The following is a 22044-nucleotide window of genomic DNA, read 5'->3' as shown; positions in this document are numbered from 1 at the left end:
AATGAAATTAAATTGATGCAAGAGCTCACACATTAAATTTTCATTGAAAAGCAGTATGTAAAACTAATTGTTTTAAATAGGAGCAAAATCATATTAATCCATTGACTATTTCAAAATTTTGATGTGATGTACATCACCACAGACTTTGGTATTAAGAGTAATCTTGTTCCTATTAAATGTGCATCAGCAGTCTGAAGGAGGAAATACAAACCAAAAATCCATACAGCAAGAAGAAATAGTAGCGTCTGTCAGCACTGAATAGGGAATGGTTTCTATTCAAGACTATCTGGCCAAAGTGCCCACAGCAAACTAATCAGGTGAGGAACAACACCCTGTTGATTCAATCCTTGCTGCGTGCCTGGCAAAATTTTGGGTAAACAGCTACAAAATACAAGGATGCATGATTCAGAGGTTTTAAAAAGGCAGATGTCACAGGACTGACGAAGCAAACACAAGCTAAAAGATTTAAAAAGCCAAACATTAAAGCAAATAAGGGAAACTCACCTTAACTTTGTTTCAAAATCTGCAGCACTGCAACTTCAAAATCAATTGCACTGGGTGTTGCTTTGAGTACTAAATACAACTCAGAATTTTCTGAGCCATTTGAAATACCCATCTTGAATAAACCAAGTAATACAAGAGCAACTCAAGGAATATACCAGAAACACCAATGGGTTCTGTAACCTCTTTCCAGTTGTAGTAAATTGCAAAATGGTTTGAATGCTGTCCCATACACCTAAGTCTAATGAACACATTAGAAGCCTTTCTACTGCTTGACATCTTACCCAGTCAACTGCATTCATGCAAGTTGAATACAAAGTAGAATCTTTCCAAGTTGCTGAACAAATGCAAATATTAGACACTCAAGATTTTATTTTGTGAAGTATGCAACATGTATAAAGCTAAACCAAACCCCTAGTGATCTTTCAACATTCTGAATTCTTTTCCAAATTGCTATATTTTTATTCCTTGTGCATATTAAGATGCTGGCAATAAGAAGAGAAATTCCACTTTCTGCTCCCCATCACTTCTATGTGCAGCACTGAGAAGACTCAAGTTACATCCTTCAGATGAACAAATTAAGAGACTGTTCTACAGGAAACATGCTCTGAAACATTGGAATTAAAATTGTAATCCAAAGCTGAAGAAAGGACTTCCTGGTTACTACTATTACAAACATTTAAGGGGGATGTTTCAATTCTTTTTCTTCTTAAAATTTCAAAGTTGTTTTCATACATTTGTTATTGCAGGCTCAAACTATCATTCTTGATGCAGTTCTGTATTTGAACTGAGACACAACCCCATCTGAAGGATGCTGAAACACTTCTAATAATTTAAGATATGAAATAAAATGGAACTACATATTCAACTGCCACCACAACAAACAGAATATATTAACTTGAGATTGTGTGTCTCAAATAATAGACCCACAATGCTGCCTAGCCATTGGCTTTGGATCTTACCCACATCAAAGATCTACCACATCAAGGTGTCATTTTCAGCCATCAACCAGTTCTGAACAAATTACTTGCCACTTTAAACCTCCTAATCAAGCAGTTGCCCAAGCTAAACATCTCCACTCGTGAGACCTCAGAGGTAAATTAGAAGAATCTTTTAAAAAATTTCAAATTGATGGAAATTCAGTTGAAGTGCTGAGCTCACATAAATTTGCAAAGTCTGTTCTGAAAAAGGCACTACAGCAGCTTTAACCAAATCAGTAAGAATACAAGGGTTGAAGGAATTTTCTCATTGCTGTATCTAGTTTCTGGCTAGTTCAAGTCAGCAACATTATCTCATCTCACTCACTATCTCTTGGCAATGCAGCTCCATCTGAAAACTAATTGGCTTTTCCCTCAATGTTCTTATTAGGATGTTATCCATGAACTTCATGCTTTTGATGGTAGCAGACATTCTTGTAGACTCCTGTCTTCTTTTCTGAAAGATGTGTTTCCAGCCTTGTTTTTCTGTTCCATCACTTCATGGTGTCATCTTATCCCTCTCCCCTCTTCTTCAACCACACTTGTGCCCTACACACATGTGCAACAGAATGTGCACCAAAGGCTGCTGAATCCCTTTCTCACTGTGTTTAGCCTCACAAATAAAAGCTGTTTTCACTCATCCTGGCAGTAGTTCTCAAAGATGACAAGATACAGGACATAAACTTGCTTCAAAATAGGAAGAACTGTTCATTAGTAGTGACAGTATGGGCAAAGTATTGGGGTTCACCTGGGTAAACACAGTCCAGCAAAAAGATTTAAAATCTCCCAGGCATATGGTTATTATATTTTTTTCATTTGATCATTATTATCATTTTTACTTGGAGTGAAATTACAATTTCAGCTCTGAACTCAGCAGTAAACATATATGTGGACACAAGCAATACAACTCATAGGAGATCCAGCAGCTTTGTATCCTAGCCTGGTAATTAATGGTGGTTTAGATTTTACAGCACAGTGATAGGTAATTTCTTTGGAGGACTGCAGTGTGCCAGCCCTTCTCCACTTACTAATGAGATGAATGGGAAACGGGGGGAGGTCTGCAGTCACACTGCTAGCAAAGTCACCAGCGAGCTCTGCCTATTGGACTTGATCTCACCAGTGTTGAATTTGAGCATGTACAGGTCTCAGCCTGTTGTAGGGAAGTTTCTCTTATCCAGATCTACCTCCTTTCTTGCTCAACAGACCAGTTCAGCACAAAGAATGTCAGAAAAAGCAGACAGTTGAAGTAGTACCCTCTGTGTCTCCATGTGATACTGAAGGAAGTGCTGAGGAAAGTTACCAACAGATGCAGATGGTCTGACTACAATTTTTGAACTGTTCATGGAAATTCTGCAGCTATTTGTTTTCCATTCAGTATTAGTACTATATTATACCTCACAAAACACAGTCATGACGCTGAAAAGAAACAGTGAAATCTAGGTATAACAGGGGTGTGGGGTGGGGGAAATGCTTAAGCATATACTAGGTAGCCAAATACCTTCAATGAGAAGTTTTAAGACATCTTCCTATGAGGATAATTCTACTCATATGACAGGACAATAAGAGCAAAGTTAGGTTCAGCCTCCTACAAAGCCACTTCTGCAGGAGCACAATTTGTGTTAATTATTGAAATTTAAGCAAAAGCTAAATTTCTTAATCATAAGCATTTTTCTAGATCCTGACATAGAACATCATCTGTATTTTACTTTACTTTTGTTTCATCAGATGGAAAGAAACTGCTGAAAATATCTGAACTGCAGATAATTCCCCACCCCCCACTCCCCCTCCCCCTCCCAGCTCCTTGATACATTTACATAGGGTTTTAAAGATTTGGGAATTAAGAAACTAAGTCCTAAAAGCATTCTCTAGATACATCTACATCTGTGCTTTGCAATGAAGAACTTTAACAGATTTTTCCACATCTATCCTACAGATCTTTTTTTAATGAGAACAAAATGTAGTTGCGACTGGCCATGGAGTTAAAGCTTAGAGATGAGAAGACAGATGCAAGATGCAGAGACTGCATGCAAAAATAATTTAAAAATACTAACTCTTACATCTTCCAATCCCACTCCAAATTTTCCTAAAATAAACAACTTCTCCCCTCCCCCCAACATTTCATCCCAAAAATTTAGAGGGGATGGGGAAAGATGTAACAGACATGTAGTTGGTATTGTTGACTTGTAAACCACAAAAGAAATAAAAATGAATTGTCTCCTTCTGTCTAACATTGAAGTCAGTGTACAATCCTCAGCTGCTTTGCAGTTTAGAAAGAGGAAAACAAGGTTTTGAATAACACAAGACCCCTTTTATGTGGCAATTTTTCAGTACTTATACTCAACTATTTATAAATTAAATAGGATTTGCTCTAATTTAGCAAAAGTTCAATACATGTGTAGTTTCAAGTGGTATTTCCTGCAACTTTTCAGCAAAGCTTTCCCACAATTTTGATTTTCAATTTACATTAAACACATATTGAAAGGCTTTGCTAAATAGGAACATGGTTTTATGTATGCTTGGAAGTAAACAAACTTATCAATGTTTTGTTGAATGAGGTCCTTGGTGATAAAGCCTGTATCGATGAATGATCAAGAGACTCTTAACTCAAGCTGGTACTCACAGACAGCCGCTCGATCCAATTCAAAGGAACGGGCACGGTGTAATATCCATGCACGGCTATATTCAATAATCGCTTGTGGCAAAGAGTGTTCACGATCAAAGAGACCGTTAGCACAATCCACATAATGGTTTTCCTGAAGGATGTTTGTTCAGATGTGAAGGTTGGAAATTGTGTCTCATTCAGTGGATATCAAAAGGAGAGCTCCCCTCGGTCTGCCTGAGGCATGATTTAATTTAGTGCTTGGGCTGGGGGGATGGTGGGAGGGAGACAGGACACATAAAAAACCTACAAGAAAGAAACCCCCTAAAGACAGCGAGCTGATAACATTCTCTGAAGCTGGTCATGTTGACAGAAGTGGCGAGCACAATTATCATCTTATTTTTTATTTTTAGAATTTTTTTTAAATTCTTCTTTTTACTGTGCAGAATGTACACTAGGTCTTTTAAGAGTGTTAGTCTAGAAACGAAGAACACCAAACACAGACTAGTTTTAAATACTCACACTGGGGAGCTGAAAGATGCATCACGTTACTTGTATTTTACTTGCAAATATTAAACTTCTCTTTTGAAAGACATACAGATATGCAGTCATTAGCAGATTTACACAATACGTGCTGCATTCAAAGCCAGTGGCAATACATGCAAGTCTCTACTCCATGCCACAAGGTAACCTTAGGTTTCTTCAAGCAGCCCATAAACTGGAACAGTGAACACCTACAGGCAAAATTCTCAAGGAAATTCAAATAAAGCCCAGGAGACCAATTTACATATGGAAATGGAAAAGAAATACAGATTTATAAATAACAACAATGACAATGAAGAACATTTAATTGCAAGTTATGTCCCCTATGGATATGTCTATAGTCAGCAAAGCACAGTAATAGAAGTACCCAATTCCAGATGTAGCTTAGTTGTGGTAACATGGACCTTTCACATGGTTTACTTTATACTATGCTACATATTCTATTGCACTACCCAAAGAACTTGTTTAGTAGTGTAGGCACATGCTGGGATAAAAAAGTTTAATGCTGTAGAGTAAGAGGGGTGTGAAAACATAAAATACTTTTCTTTTAGAAGTATACTCTACTACATAAGGTAAGCACACCTTCAGAGAAGTGAGATTGGCCATGCTGTCAGACAGATCCCATAACTATGATGGTGTTTGAGACAGGAGCTGTGGATTATTCTCTTCTGCTTGTCCAGTTCAAAACAGACTGAGGTTTTCAGTGACCAGAATTTGTGATGTTTAAGTGATTCTGAAAATTCTGACTAAAATATTACCAAAACTTTTGAGACATAATGCTTTGAGAAGGTCTTTGTAGGAGCTTGAGACCTTCATTAGGAAACGCCTTTAGTGACCTTCCAGTTATTGCCCTAACTTTACAGGGCTTTTTCCTATCAGGAAGCATGAAGAGTATTAGAGTATCAAAACACTAGAAATGGATGGACCTGCATCCACCTTAGCTATGCTTTGTTAAATCTTTTTAGCAGTTAGCAGTATAGCATCCGTGTTCAGAACAGAAGAGGGACACTAAATTCTACTTTTAATATAAAAAAGTAATTACATTATGGGTTTGTTGAATGCAGTCATACAAATGGCATGCTACAACATAATACAAGTTATAGCAGAGAAAGAATATTATCATAATTAAAATTATTGATTAAGTAAGTTTATTGTAACTAGAAATACAAAAGAACTAGTGTGTTTATTAACTGAGCAATAATTCACTGGAAGGAGAATATTTCAATATCCTGACAGATTGTATTGCTTCTGTGGAAGGTTCTACTGTATTTTTAGTAAGCCAATCTGGTCTGTCACATATTCAATTTTTAATGCCAACATCAATGACAGCATGTGTTTTAAAATGCAGCTACATCTGCCACTGTTAATTACAGAGTCATCTGACCACTGCACTGGAAGAGAAAAATGCCATGATGACATGAAAGCATTGAAAAAGCTACTTGCAGAAAGCTACTTCCTTGTGCTATACAGCATGTTTTCTGACATTAAGAGAGACTTTCCTTAACCATAGCGGACAGCGAGAGGAAAGAATTCTGAATTCCGGATTCAAAAAACAGCTGCATATGCTTTTTAGCACCAGAAGACCTGCTGATCAATAGACCTTTCCTTCCTGAAACAGCAATTGGCACTGTCTGTAGAGAGAAACTTACATAAGCACACACACTGAGGTTTATTAAAAATATTTCTTAAAAATACATATATGTGCATTTTATTATTGAAATGGAGGTGTTAGACCTATTGCTCTTGTACATAAGGCTTACTAGTAGCCTCATTCTTAACAAAAAGAAGAAACAATGACTTTTAATTTAGAAAAGCAAATAGGAGACTCTAGAAGATCAGCACATCTTGAGCATGCAAGCATGGAACCATTAGTGATGCATTTTAAAGATCTGTAGCACTTAAAGATGACAGATTGTTTTACTAAGCTACATACAATTAAAGCAGATAAAACCAAGTTATTGCTTGAATGCTCATACTGACAAACAGCTTCCAAAAAGTACCTTTCTTTGAACTGTAATAGGAAAAGGAAAGGGAAACACAGATGGGAAATCCCAGAACAGAGCAGCCATGATATTTGCATATCATAGAATCATGCAAGAAAAGAAAGAGAGAATTATTACTAACAGAAACAACAAAATTAAGATGTCTACTGAAATATAATCCCAGAATAGGGTTGCCAAACTAGTGAGTACATATAATAAATGAAAAGAGAGACAACTGTCACTAGAGTAAGATCAAGAAAGCAGAACTTTGTTAGCAGAACTAAACATACCTCTGCACCACAAAGGAGGGCAGCACCTTAGAGAAACCTTTGAAAAATCTGAGCAAGATGGTATGCTAACATAGCACAGACAAATACCACATAGGGATACTAAGTGGGTTCCAAAGCAGTGTAATCCCTTTCAATCATTCCTGTGCATTGATTTCTTAACTATCTCAGATGCTGCCTGTTTTGAAATTAGTCGTTTCTGAACAAACAGGGAATTACTGTCCCAAGCCAAAATGCAAACAGTAGATATCTAGGGGGGTGGGGTGGGGGTGGAAATTTGTTCATTGGGTTTCTTGCATTTGTAAAACAAAATAAACCACCACTCGCCCACACACACACACACAAACACCCCAAATGCTAGACCTGATTTAGCAAGGCTCTCATCACCTCTGAAGGTGGAGCTCTACTATGAGAAAGGCAGCAAGTAGTAATCACTGTAACAGAAGGAGTAACAGGAAAAAGAAATAATAGATGTTTCTTTGTATGCATAATTTGATCACTTTGGATTACACAAAACTATTAACACCAGATAAAACTACTGATGGTCTATGGTATTTTCTTCGTTTCATCCAACTACATAACCAGGTGGTGTATTGAAACAGTGAGAGGCCATTTCAAAGTGCTGTTAGTACTCCATATTTGAAGGTGATAACTACTTTTAGTACATGTGAAATTGCAATACTTACTACTCCCCACCACAGGGCATCTGCATAGCTGCCAAACTCTGTTTCTCCAGAATCATTTACAGCGTCTTTTTCAGCCAGGTACACAAAATAGGAGGAAAAAATTAGGCCCAGAAATCCAATGTAGAGAGTAGTTATCAGTTCCTGCAAAGAGAAACAAAATAATGGCATTATGATATTGTTGAGACACTCAAATTACTTATCACTGATGTTTTGTAAAAGATAATTGGAACAGAAGAATGTAATTGCAACAATTAATAAATATTGACAGTGACTGTTGGATATGCAAATTAACAAAAATCCACCAAGCTCAATGGTGAAAGAATTGACACAATAGCTGCTGACTTGGCCCAGCACGCACATTTCTAGCACAGTCAAAACAGCCACCTCAAACATGATCCATTAACACCTTGATCACCAAAAAGCAGTTGGGTAATTATTTCAACCAGTGCCATATTCAAAACAACTCTGGAATACATATTTTTAGAAATAGTCAGACTACTTTTCAGAAGTCTCGTTTTCTGCAGTTAAATCCCACTACAAGCCAAAAGTTTGTGAAAGTGGAATATTTTTGATCTTTTTAGTAACTTTTGCTCCCTTGAAGAAGGCAGTACAGCCATACTTGGTAAAAATGACTGCCTGCCTCCATACTAAATATATTTTACATCACCAGCATGTCTGCTTATATGCTGTTCTGAATACAAGGACTTCTGCATTATTATTATTATACTACTCCTCAGAGTACTCAAACTTACTTGTCTGTGTATGAACACTACTGATCCCAGCAGCCTCCATGTACCACCCTGACGGTCAACATGCAGCATGCGTAAAATCTGTAGAAAACGGATGCCCCTGGAAGACAAGTTTAAAGTACTATTTCTCAGAGAGTCACTGCACTTCCAGATCATTGCTGCAGCTAGTGTGAGGAGCACAGTACACTGCCCTGTACTCTCTCATTCAAGAAAACCTAGTGGCATGACCTTCCTGAGCACAAGGTAGATTCAGTCCATTAGGAACTCACAGCCAGTAACTACATGCATTTTATGAAGCGGCAGCTTGAATACATCAAAGACACGAAGCATGAAAGAGTTGCCATAAAACTGAGCCAAGAAATTCAATCAGCATTTGGGCAGAACACACCTAGTTAGGAGAAAGAAAGGGGTACATGCACCTCTACCACCATGAGACATAAATGCATTACAACCAGACAACATACAGAAAATTTTATTTCCCCTACACTTGATGGGATCATCATTTCACATCCATACATCATTGGTGATCTGCTCTGTTACGTGACTCTCAGAACATCAAATCGCTTTGTACAAGAATTGAAGTAGGAGGTAAAAAACAACCAACAAACCTCACCTCATTCAGACAGCACTGTTTTCTTTTATTGCGTATAATTACCTGATGGCTGAGGTTGCAAAGACTTGACCTTTAGAGCCCACACACAGAACTATCATGGAAGCAACCACCACAATTAAATCTGGAAAATAAAAGTCGATTGAACAAATGAGTTAGCACCATCTTGCAAGTGCCACTGGAACCAATGCCAATATTATTTTAACAATATGAACACTCACCACAAATTAAGATTTTTGTTTATATGTCAAGAAATCTCTGCTGTAACGCGTTAAAAAAATATAACTGTGTGATATGACAGAAAGGTTTTACTGGGATGGGTCCAAGATAGCCACATACTAGATGAATGATGAAAGAAACACGAGTTACTGTAAAGAAGTCTCATCAGCTTGGAATCCTTAGTAGCTAAAACCCAGGAGGTATTTCAGCAGTTTCTACTCATTAACTCTTCTGTGTATCTTGTTTTCTCTGACGGTTATTGTATTCACAAACAGAGGTTTTGTGTGTTAATTTATAAGACTTTTGCCTTCCTATTATTTCATCTGTCCAGGTGTAGAAAGGAGAGAAAAATTGGAATTTGCATATGAGTCTAATTTACTTTAAGTCAGTCATTACCCTTGGACTGTACCTTAATAGACCTCTGTGCCTCAGGCTGGAAAGGAACTTTGTATTTTGAAGAATGAAATCGTGCTTGATACTGGGAAAGTCCTTGATCTGGGAAAGGGGAACTTTATTTTGCTTCTCAAACTGAAATAAATTGGATGATGTTTCAGAAGCCCTTGTGTTCTGTGTCTCAAGAGAAATGGACAGAGTACAAAGATGCAAAGCCATCTTATAGTTGTAGTCTCACCTAAGATAGTCGTTGCTTAACTTATAAATTTTATGACTGTAAAAATATCCAGATACAAATTGCATAAATTTTCAGGAAACTTAAAAACTGTATCCTCCATTCAACAACAAATAATATCTCCAAGTAGTGGGGAAAAAAAAAAACCCCACAAAACACCACAACACATGCCACAGAGCAAGGATTAGAATACCTCTAAACAAACTGGATTTTGGAAGAGGAATATTGTTATAATCTATTTATAATTTAAGTGCCTCAGGGCAAATGTCGTTACATCTTGCTCCCAATGTTGGCTCACAAAATACAAATTGATTTTGGATTATGTTTCTTTCAGTGACACTGTTAAATGCATAACAAGCATTCTAAAAAAAAATTATTTATGACATATGGAATATATGTATGTAATTTCTAAGATCACTGAAGTCATTTAGGAAGCCAACTGTAGTGACTATCTAGGGAATTCAGTTGCCCAGTTCCAAATACATCACTGAAAACTGTATTTTAATCCAATAGATACATAAAGTATCTATAGTGCATCTATCATGTCCCACCATGCCGTATGTAGCTCAATTAGAGTGCAAAATAAACTAATAAGCTCATAATAAATTATTCAAATGGCTGCTGGAAAGGACAAAAAAAAGTGCCCATTCAGTATCCTTAAAATAAGGAAAAAAATACAGTTGTAGCTATTGTACTGTGTCTGGGATCCTGAGGTCACAGGAGACAGGACTATGGCCAAGACTTATTTCTGGCAAAGCTTTTGATCACTTGTGAAAAGAAAACACTCTGCTCTTCTAGAAAAACAAACCAAGTTACATTTGTTCTCAAATGACAGTGCCACGGATTCCTGAAAAGAAATTCACATCTGTGTTAACGCTAATGACAAGAGCTGTTGCTCTGAACTTGGCTGCAATTGCTGCAGAAATTCCACTTCTCAAAACTTTCAAGGACAAGTTTTACTCAGTCTTCATATCAACTTTGCAAGCTGTGTATACTCACCAATGATTGAAATAGGCTTCCTAGCAAAACGAAGCCTTCCCCATATTCCAACATATTTACTGCGGCATCCTGCTGACCATAACCGAACCACATACTCTGTTCCAAAGAATACCACTAATACAATTTCCTAAAAGAAACAGACAGGGAAGTAGATTAATTCTCTACTGTACATCTTTCATCTTTTTTCAGAATGCATTCGACAGCACTAAAATATAACATTTGGAAGGTGAAAAAAAAGTCAACCATACCAAAAGTAACACAGAAAAGCCTGTAAGACTAAAGGAAGAAAAGATTAAGAGCAAGTAGGAATACTTTAATTGCATGCAGTCTGGCTTGTCTACACATGCTAAAACCAAAAACCATTCTCTGCAACTCACTTGGTCTGATTCAAACAAAAGGTTTCCCCACTGAGCCAAAGAAAACAAGCAGTCTGTATTCAGATGATGAGCATTTTGTTTCATTTTGGGAAGAGGTGTGCTTCACATTCCATTTATTGTGTCAGCTTAACCTCCCGCTCCTTTATACTTTTTCAATCTTCCTTTAATCTCACATGGTTGAAGAAAAATTTCTAATACTCTTTACCAACATGTCAGGTGCGGTGTAAATATAATGAGATCTCAAGCACACCTTTCCAATCCTACTGTCAACTATTAGAAACTTCAGCAGCAACACAGGTCTTGTCCTGAAGCACTGCTAGTATCGAGCTCTATGTTACCTGCAGATCTACACTGGGGCATGGCTTTGGAAATGCCTGTAAAGTGATAGATGCTGAAGACATTCAGCATTCTTGTTGATTAGACAGAGGTACAATAATGTTGGATTTGGAAGTCAGTGTGCAGATAAACCTTGCTTTTCTACGGACTGGCTGAGCACAGCATAGTCTGCATATTTTCCTCGAGTATTGCAAGGAGCTGCAATCCCACTTTATTGGAAGGAAGGATTCATAATTGGTCACATTCTCTATTAGACCTAAGAGCAAAATCTACTAACTCAAATGCTAATAGTAGCTTACAATTACAACACACAGCACATGGCATATGGAAAGAGTAAAGCAGAGAAGCCAATCATAAGGTATCACAGTTGCATAGGATAATGCAGATTAAGAAACAAGCTGCTTGTTTCATACAGTGATACAATACAAAGAGCAACGGCAGTGACGACAAAATGCTGCTAAACATTTTATCCATCATCCTCACATCTCTGCAGGGCACACTGCTGCTTTTAATTACAGACTGGCAAAAAGGACACAAAGTGGTAGCTCTGATTATTTTCTAAATAAACTGAAATAACCAGGATAGAACCACTGTCCAGTCAAGGCGAATGGGAGTCATCAGCTTCAAAAATGCATGAGGCTTTGTGCTGAATACTCAGTAAAATAATAGGTCTGTACACAGTGGAGGAAAAAAAGGGTTATGCATCAGTTGATTTCACTATAATCTTTCTGTGGCGCTAAAATGCCAGTCTCCTGATAGCACAACCAAGTATTCATCTCTGTGCCCTAGAGTGTTGAAGTTTGACTCTGTGACTCTCCTAGAAAAGCTAGGAGGACATGAGCCAGAACTTTTTCACTTGGTTTTGACAATCTCATAACCTGTGCTGCAGAACAGCTACCATGATTGCTTATAGTCACTTGTATTCCAGTTAGATTTTCAAGACACAATGATACTGTCCAGAGCATTGGCAATAACAATCATGAAGCTTGGACCCTTTAACACAGCCAAGAATCTCTTCTATAGTTTCATTCCAAAAGGATCCACCAAAACTCTTAACTTTTTAAAAATTGGATTATTATTATTATTATTAAATATTTTCCAATAAACTATAGTCATAATTAACTTCATAAATCTAAAGAAACAGCATCTGCAGCAGCAGATGCTTTAAAGAAAGCCTGTGTCTCATGGCAGAAGCTTCAAAAGCAATTAAAGTCTCCCTTTGTCCAATTTCACTTAATGTCATTTCCAAACCTGCAGTGAATGGCAAGATGATGAGCCCTGCTTTACATGAGGTGCTGTTCAATTGTCACAGCAAAATAAAGCATCAAAGGCTGTCATTTCTGATCTGTGATCGTATATGTTCCACAGATATGGCCAATAAAATCTAGCATGAAGTGTTCTTCCACACGCAGAAGACTAATACATCACTACCACAGAGGAAATTCCCTTCACAAAAAACAATAGCAACCATAGAGGGAACAAAATCTGCCCTTCATTCAAAATAACTAATTTGAGGAAGGGATGTACGGGTTCACACTGTATGTGTTAGCACAGACTATACTGTTCAGATATCAATTCAGCACTCACCAAAAGCAAAGGAACAACAACAACAACAACAAAATCTTGGTAGGCAAAAGAAAAACCCTGAGAAAAGTTAATGGTTTGGCACAATGAAACCACAAACAGCACTCTGACCAGGAACCGTGGCCTTGTCAGGATCACAGTTTCAGTTTTATAGCAGGAAGGTAGAAAGTGAAAGCCTGGATTGTGCTTTAAAGCAGCGTGTATTCTCTGCATAGCAAATTTGCATCGGAGTTGTGCGCGTATGTTTTTTAAAGGCCCTCCATGGTTCATTGGATAACAGGCACACCGGCAAGTATGCAAATGGGGGCTGTCCCAAAGACAATGCGACAGACATGCAGTCAATGGTTACTGTCATCCAGCTCTTTGCGTGACACGCAGACAAGCTTAGAGAACATTGATTGTCCTATAGACTCCGGTGACTGGAGGGAACGACCAGTTGGCTTACACCAAGACACATTTTTCACTCCTGACGTTTTGATAAAGGCTTATTGACCTAAATGAGACCCAAGTTATTCAGGGAACATTGGGGGTGAAAGTGCACAAGCTGTTCTTCATGGTCATACACAAAAACTCCAGGTATCCATTAGCAACTGGCAAGCTCCCCCTCCCCTGCCCGTGGCTGTGTGACAGACAAAAGTGCTTTTAATATCTTGTGTTGCATAAATCTAATAAATAGTCTCCTGGGGATGGAGGGCTCTGTGTGTGTGATGAATTTCTGTCAGTACACACCTATATTAGCAGCCAGAAATTTGCAGACAAGGACAAAGTGCATTAGAAAATTATGCCTTCCTGAGCTACTAAAACATTGCCTATATCTTCCTGATTAACTGCTTCAAGTGACACTTTATGTTAAGTAGAAGGATGCCAATCTGATTAGGGCTAATTCCATTTAGTATGCTTTACCCTAGCAGAGTGCAGCAATGCCTCAACACCTGAGAATTTCAGCAAACCTGAGCCGCACTACAGATTAATTTGGTCCACTGTGTCTTCTGTACTTTCTCCTAATTGCCTCCTTAACACCTACCTACCAAGTGCACCGTACAATAGTTTGTGCTGCTCCCAATGAACTGGCCAGACTGAAACACAGGTTTGAGAAGCTGATACAGAAAAATCAAGTGTTGATCAGACAAAGATGAGTCAAATAACAAACACAATGGGAAAATGCAAACAGAGAAACTGCCTGCAAAACATACTATGGAGGGTGGGGATTAAAGCTCAGTGGAAGAGTTTTCTTGCTTAAAATTGCAGACAAGAACTGAACTGCACAACAAGCCCAGTCAATCCTATGCAACTTAATTGTGGTCTCCTTTCTACAAGTTAAAAAAAGAAACACAACACAGATTTAAAAAAAAAAAAATCCTAACATGGTAAAAAGATCCCTATGAGATAACAAAGTTTGTGCACCTTCATACTGTGGGCATACCCTCTTGCTTAAAAAGAAAAACTTGTTATTTTTTCCCCCTTTTAATCATCGATTTGTACACGGTGCCTTCACTTCTGTCTTCCCTCCTGCTCAATCCAGGCATATGCTTGATGCCATCTTCATACCTTCTCAGTCACATGATCCCAACATAGCCATGTACCAGATTAACTCAGATGAAAAAAGCAGAGAATGTGAACATGAGATACACATGCATATTGTTTTTCTCCAGAACTCTTATCAGTGTCAGTAACACTCCAGGTGCAAGGAACTTACTGCATGTAAATTCATGACACTTTAAACTTCAGGAACAGGTTGACAAGACTAGTGTAGCAAGCATTGGGCATTTTTCTGTGGTACAGTGCTTGATGGAACTATAGTAGAACTCCAGGTAGCCATTTAGCAGATGCCAGGGAATTAAATATTTCTCATAAAGATCAGTAAAGGAGCTTGGAGTCATCACTAGTGCATTGGTGAAGAAGTGGGATCAGCGTGTGGGATCCATCTCAAAAGTCTCACAGAAGATTTTTTCCAGTGCACCTTCACATTTTTGACAGGGCAACAGAAGTTCCTTTGAGCTGATAAGGTATTACATGAACAGTTTTGGGAACTGCATCAAGTATAAAGAGAATAAAATAAAAATTACTCTTAGCCTGAGACAGCTGGCTAAAGTACAGCTCTCATCACCTAATGAAGGGACGTAAAAGCAGAGTTCCCAAGTTATGTGTCATTACACCTGTATCTCCACAGTTCCCATGGATTAATCCTGGTTTCATAGTAAACCCACACAGGGAACTTAAAGAGAAGAGCTCAAAGAACAACTGGGATGAAGAGCCCACATACTAGGTTTGACTTACACTGAAGATCTGGACCTGCTATGGATAACAACACCTTAAATATTGCCCTGACAAACTTCAGAATGCCATGAGGCAAAAGAACAAGAAAGCTCCTTCCGTAAGAGAACAACAGGGGAAAGTTACTTATGAAAATGACTGTGGCTGAATTGAAGGAGGAACCAGATTTCTTCCCCTGTGTGACTAGAGAGAGTCAGATCAATGAAAACAAATACACACAAGTATACTAGCAAAATGAATATCTGGTTTATTTTGCTAATAAATGAATCTTGAAAAGCCTTTCCTTTACTACTCCATCCCTACTGGATTGGAAAAGTTACTATCTAATGTTGGGAAGCATCCAACATCCACACTGCGAGATAAACTGCAGTAGCAATTCCAAAACAAAGAACAGAGTCCCTAAACTTAGCTAAAGGAGATGATGTTTTTAAACAATTAATAGCGGGGGGGGGGGGGGGGGGGGATAGTAGGAGGAACCACAACAAAACCCTGACATGGATCAAGACACCCTTACAACAGCTATTTAAAGAAATTGTCTCTGGAGGCTGAGAAAGCATCTGCATAGAGAATATATCGCCTAGGGCTCTGCCTGTAGACCTCAAAGCTAAAACTGGTCATGGAGCATCACAGAAGTTCATGCAGCCATTTGATGTGTGAGGACTTGATGATGTCATTTGAAACCTGCTATGAACAGGAATGCCATTACTCTCATGGGCCTAAACTTTTTTCAATGATCTCCGTAAACATAAGAGGTAAAATACATGGTTTAGGAGCAAGGAGGCAAAGCATACCACTATGTTGTTCTGATTGGCTTCCAAAGACCAAGACCAAAATCACTGACAACATACAGCTTATTCCATCTGTCACAGAGATGGCTGCCCTAAGAGGAAAGGCAGGTAACAAGCATAGGAAAACCAGAGGAACTAATGAGAGGAATGGCTTTAAGCCTCATAAGCAAGCACATACTTCTTGTATTGGAAGAATTTCCTCCCACCCCAATGTTTTACTGGGAAGATGACTCTTACCCATCTCTGCCATATGACAAGCTCTATTACACTATCCTCAACAGAGGAATCAACCACATTATTTCCAGGATTCTTTCAAATCCAGTTTCTTTCAGATTCTAGTTTCAAGAACAAAGTTCCCATTAATTGCTTCAAACAAGGAAATAAGCTCTCCCGTAGCTTATACAGGGATCGTGTGCCGAACCAGTATTACCTCAGCCATAAGATTCCTGTGGAGCTACTTAACACCAGTAAGGCAGGGCAATGGAAGTGCTCTGCTACAGAGCTAGTGCGCCGACAGGAACCTGCACCCCATCTCAGGCAGCAGAAGTGGAGCAAGGATACTGCCAAAAGTTTTGTCCAAAGTTGTGACAAGGCAGTCTCAGAAGGAGCCAAAAGAGAGGACAATAGAGTTGCTGATGCTAATGCAAAGTGACTAACGGGGCACTTGCCACCAGCCAAGGGCTGTGGAGCTGGACTGGGCAAGAGAAACAGGCTCTTCACAAGGAGGGGCACAGCCTATCATCTACAGACACCAAAAGGTCAAAAAAAAAAAGCAGGAATGTCTCTCACACAGAGCAATAGGTTGTATTTACCCTCAGAGAAGGGTAGCATGCAAAAACGGAACTCTTGCAGTCAGTTCGGAGAAAACTAGAGTCCACTTCACAGCACACTGTTCACCTGACACATCAGGGCTTGCAAAATGCTTCAGACAGCACTTGTGTAGCTGAAGCAGGGTATGCAAATTAACAGCAGCAAAGGCAACTGTTTCTTCTAATCTCACTCATTTTGTATAGAGAGGCCCCTCTTTGTTCTCTTGAGAAAGGCAGGATTTTTTCCTGAAAGCTGTAGTGTGTTTTCTAAGATACACAGAACAGCAAAATCAGATGGCCTGGGCAAACAAAGACAGCCACCAAAGCTCAATAAAGTAAAAATCCCAACTTGATGAAGTACAGATCAAAAATAAAAAGATAAATAGTTTTTCATATAAATATAAACACTTACTGATTAACAGAAGGTGCCAAAAGCGTTGTTTAAGGTTGGGGATTTTGTCCCCCTACTTAATCTCCTCACTTCCAAAGTTTTGTAAATTCCATCTTTTCAAGGGGAAGAACAACAATTAGAGAAGGGTTTTTTTTTAAATGCTTAAAGCCAGAACAGTAAGTGTAGGCTTTTTGAAATAAAGGAACAATCATTTGCTAAAATTCTTTAACCAGCATATCTGGCACCAAACAATTAAACAGGCAACAAAAAACAAAACCCCATGGTATCTGTATAATATGTCTATCTTCAGATGCCCAGAAATAATCCAAAATTACTGGACATAATTGAAGTCCTCTTATTAATGTTTTTGATTCATGTTCTGGGAAAAAAAGGGACACTTACTACAAGGCACAGTTAGAACTGTTGATTGTGCCGAAGCTTTTCTGTTTTCTCCTGATCGGTGCCGAGAGCACAGAACAATAGCACTGGGACCAATAACAAATATTGCAGGCCCACAATTTTAGGTTGAGATTTTCCAAAGGCTACAAGCAACAAAATCCTATTGAATTTCAATAGCAGTCAGGCACCTAACTCCCTTAGGTACATTTAGAAAGCATTCAATTGATTGCCTTAGCTCTCTTCACACTGGAAGTTTCAGCCAAAGCCAAACTCAGGCAGTTGAAATTTTTCCACCACCTACAAAAGGCCTCAGATGTCAGTAGTGTAACTTTGCACCTGGAGGCACAGTCTCAGAGCACTGCTGCATTAGAACAACTTTCCACACCATCAGCCCCGCACGAGTCTCTTCGCAATGCAGACATCTTTAGCTTTTCACCATAGATGCTGATGATATCCACCAGGAATTTACAGGAGTAAATTAAGCTGGGCTTGCACATTTTGCGTATGATACTTGTTTTCGTGTAGAGTTCTCCCCCATTACAAAATATGTTCAAGAACTAGACTTCTAACCCAAAGTATTTGGCAAGTGAACAAACCAGGGCAAGATAGAAACACTGTGGATGGAAGTATGGCTGGATAGGCACAGCAACGTCATGTGGCCCCCACATTCATTCCCATGAGCTACTTCAACAACTTGCTCCAGAAAAAGCAGGTCCAGTGTACACTAAAGAGGAGCTCTTTCTGAAAAAGTTAATCTTCTTGCCTTTCTTGTATGGACAGGACATGCCCTCCAGACCTGCCCTCCCTCCAAGAAAGGCGTTACAAAATGTCACTGTAAAGGCTAGACAGCCTTGCTTCAGGAATCTCAGCTCTATCCTTCTAGCTCCTCTACACGGGCTTTGGCTGTACTGGACTGTCTCTGGGGTGTGGTATGTGATCTGCAGGTAGGACACTGCCAGAAGCAGAGAGGTCACCAAGACCAGGATGTTACCTCTACTTCTACGTCTACTCACGTTAACCTCTTTTTCTAGAAGCAGCATGTTTCCAAAATTCATCCTCCAAAAGTAACGTTTCTGGCCTGAGCAAATACAGTTTAACAAGAACTAAATTTCAAATGGACTAACACTGGTTTTAACCACCTCCAGGTCACAAAAAAAAAGGGGGGGAAAAAAGGGAAAAAAAAAACCCCACCCTGTCTTTTCTTTCCAGAGAGCTTTGCAGGACAGAGACACCAAGTTCTGCAACCAAATCCTGTGCAGTTAAAGCACACCTGGGCAACGCTGCTTAGTTACTGGTATCAGGCTCAGCATTGATAAGAGTTCCAGTGCCATATTTCTGTTTGACATTCCCATAAACACAACCTGCTTTTGCCGCAACATACTTGAGCTCTCTCCCAGGCCTGCTCCAGGGAATACGCATCATGCTCTTCCACACAGCTGCAAAAACAGTCTCACACTAAACCTGTAGTCCAGGCACTTAATACTCCTCACAGGAAAACACATGTGCTAGTTTAAGCTAATAAAAAACCTCTCAGATGCCATATGTACACAGCCCATTCAGTCAGGATTTTACAGTCGCCTCTAAAATTTGTGAAGGAGGAGAGGAAAATTATTTGACAGGCAAAATAAACCTAACCGAAGGCAACAAAGTCAGCATTTTCAGCTAAGTGGCAAATACATTTCACATACTGAAGGCAAGTAGTTTCCTCCTCGTGCCAATTTCCTGCGCTCATTCCAATCAGTGAGCATTAAACAGTTGTGGCCATCATTCAGCGCATCAGGATTATAGCATACCAAAATGGGAAGTTAATTTATACCAACCAAAGCACATTATTAACTCAGCACAAACTCTCCTTAGAGCTTTGATAATGTTCCAAATGGACCAAACTAAACTTACATTTGCAAAACGAAGATAGAAGCCAGATCTCTCTGAAGTTGCATACCCCATTAACCAAGCTAGCGTTATGTGCAAAGACTTATATTTTCACTCGGATTCATGTTTCTATCAGTTTTGGGTCCAAGATAAATAAATGGTGCAACAGAGGCAGCTCTTTGCAGAATTCAAAGTTGCGAAAGGAGAACTTCAGCTCAGTGAAACTCCCTTCACTCGCTATCACCTTTCCCCTGCTCCCTTTACAAATAAAGGACAAGTGCACTATTCATTGCTGGAAGAAAAAAAATCTTAAAAAAGCCATGGCCTTCTCAGTGGCAGCTGGTCTGAGCTTCAAGACATCAAATACCTCAGGAAACTAATAGGCATTATATGGAATGAATTTAACAAAAAAAGAGCCTAATAACCCCAAACCGATACTTGGCAGAATTCAGCAACACTCTACTCCAAAACTCTTTGGAAGAGGAAGGACTTTATAAAAGCAATGCCTAAGAAATGTCAAGAATAAACCAGAGGGTCTGCAACAGTACATAGGCTGGCAGGCAGCTGATGTAGCAAGTAAAAGACAACCAACCAGGAGACTACCTCCATGGAGTGGTACTTGAAGAGAATAAAAACAATTGCAACTTGGAAGAAGAGGCACAAGGAGCGTGGTTTAGAGACAGATGAGCTTTTTCTGTGCTGAGACATTGTGCAATGCAAGGAAAGATTTAGGATCTGCTTAAAAATATACCTTGCTAGAACCACAAAAGCACTGGTTATGCATTTTAAACGCATTAACATATGTCATGGTTTAACCCCAGCCAGTAGCCAGGCACTGTGCAGTTGCTCACTCACCCCTTCCTCCCCAACAGCATGGGAAGGAGAGGGGAAAAAAACTACCTCAAACCTGTGGGTTGCGATAAACACAGTTTAACAGCATAACAAAGGGAAAGGTTAGTAACAGCAACAATAATAATAAAAAACAAGTGATGTACAAAAGCAATTGCTCACCACGTGCTGGGGGGGAGAACACCACACCTGCCCCCACCCCCCCCCCCAAAAAAAAAACCCCAAAACCTAAGCAGAATCCAATGCCCAATCTGTTTCCTATCTGTGATCCCATTTCCTGGCTCACTTCTCCAGTTATATCTAGAGCATTACATGGTAGAGAATATCCCTTTGGCCAGCCTGGGTCAGCTGTCCTAGATGTGCTGCCCAGTTCCTTGTGCAACTGGTGGGGTGTAAGAAGCTGGTAAGTCCTTGACTTAGTGTAGACACTACAACCACCCAGCAACAACTAAAACCATCAGTATGTTATCAACATTATTCTCATACTAAATCCAAACCACAGTACTATACCAGCTACAAGAAAGGAAATGAACTATCTCAGTTCAAACCAGAACAACATATCAGAACACCCAACAGGTAGCAGTGGAGCTGCACTTCATATTACTGTATTACTATTGTCCTTATTTTTCAAAAGCTTGATGTATATATGCCTTTTACGTGACCTATACTTCCAGATGATTCACGGTAGAATTTTTTTCTAGGAAATTTTAGCTGATTTTTATAAAATTCTAGCTGAATTTTATACAGATCTTAGATTTACTGTTTGCTTAAATTGGGAATTAAGCAAAACATCTTTAGGAATGCCCTAACATTTTTCTCCACAGTATCTTATGTGACAGATAGAAGAATTCTAGCAGTAATTATAAAAGTGTTTTTGTTTCACGGTGTTTTTACATGTCAAAAGATCATCCAATTTTTTAGCCTTCCCCTTATATCATCTGCGCAGTTCTTAATACTCTCTGTTTCAAAAAGCTATTTTTAATATTTGTCCTGCTCAAGCCTCTCAAGATCCCATTGTGTCAGATGTAAGTTTAACCTGGACACCAAAAGTCTTACTGCCAAACCAGAGAGCTAAAATTACCCACTGGAACCAAAGATGCTCATCCCACCTGAAAAGATACTCATTCAGCAATGGAAGACCTAGTAAGAGCTGACACACATACCACTTGGCTTAAGAGAAGCAAAGCAAGAGGTTCCATTCAAGAAAGGTGACTGTGCTTTAAATCTGCTATTTACAAACCCGATATGCAAGCTACCACTCTGTGACAAACAACTGAAACATGTAACATTTTTAGCCACTATGTCATTACCAAGAGGTGATAACACTCTTTTCACTCTAAAGCAGCCTTCTAAAGCAGTATTCTCTCAATATGCAAAATAAATATTTATCAGGCTAAGTTCTTTTCTAGGACTAAAGGGGCAGGAAAAAGGGAGTCCTGATGCACAGCAATCAAATACTGACATAAATACTGCATGCAATGAGTCTGGGTTACATCCTTTTTAAATGGATTTACAAAAATAAATAATATCTCAAGTGGCCAAGACCTCCAGGAATGATCAAATCTCTAAGGTTTTAGCCAGCCTT

General features: G+C 39.0%; 1 protein-coding gene across 1 annotated transcript in view; it reads right to left on the bottom strand.

The window, feature by feature from the left end:
- Positions 1–22044, bottom strand: part of KCNQ1 (potassium voltage-gated channel subfamily Q member 1) — a gene marked incomplete at both ends in the record, with an annotated part of 343099 nt that overhangs the window by 244805 nt on the left and 76250 nt on the right. Inside the window, 4 exons of the mRNA XM_084262844.1 lie at positions 7576–7716; positions 8328–8424; positions 8980–9058; positions 10781–10907. Of these exons, the coding sequence (XP_084118970.1) occupies positions 7576–7716; positions 8328–8424; positions 8980–9058; positions 10781–10907 (444 nt within the window). The remainder of the gene's footprint in view (positions 1–7575; positions 7717–8327; positions 8425–8979; positions 9059–10780; positions 10908–22044) is intronic.

The sequence above is a fragment of the Gallinula chloropus genome, assembly GCF_964237585.1.
Source record: "Gallinula chloropus genome assembly, chromosome: 4".
In the NCBI taxonomy this organism is placed as follows: Eukaryota; Metazoa; Chordata; class Aves; order Gruiformes; family Rallidae; genus Gallinula; species Gallinula chloropus.
The sequence above is the reverse complement of the archived record's forward strand: the minus strand, read 5'-3'. Positions and strand labels throughout refer to the sequence as shown.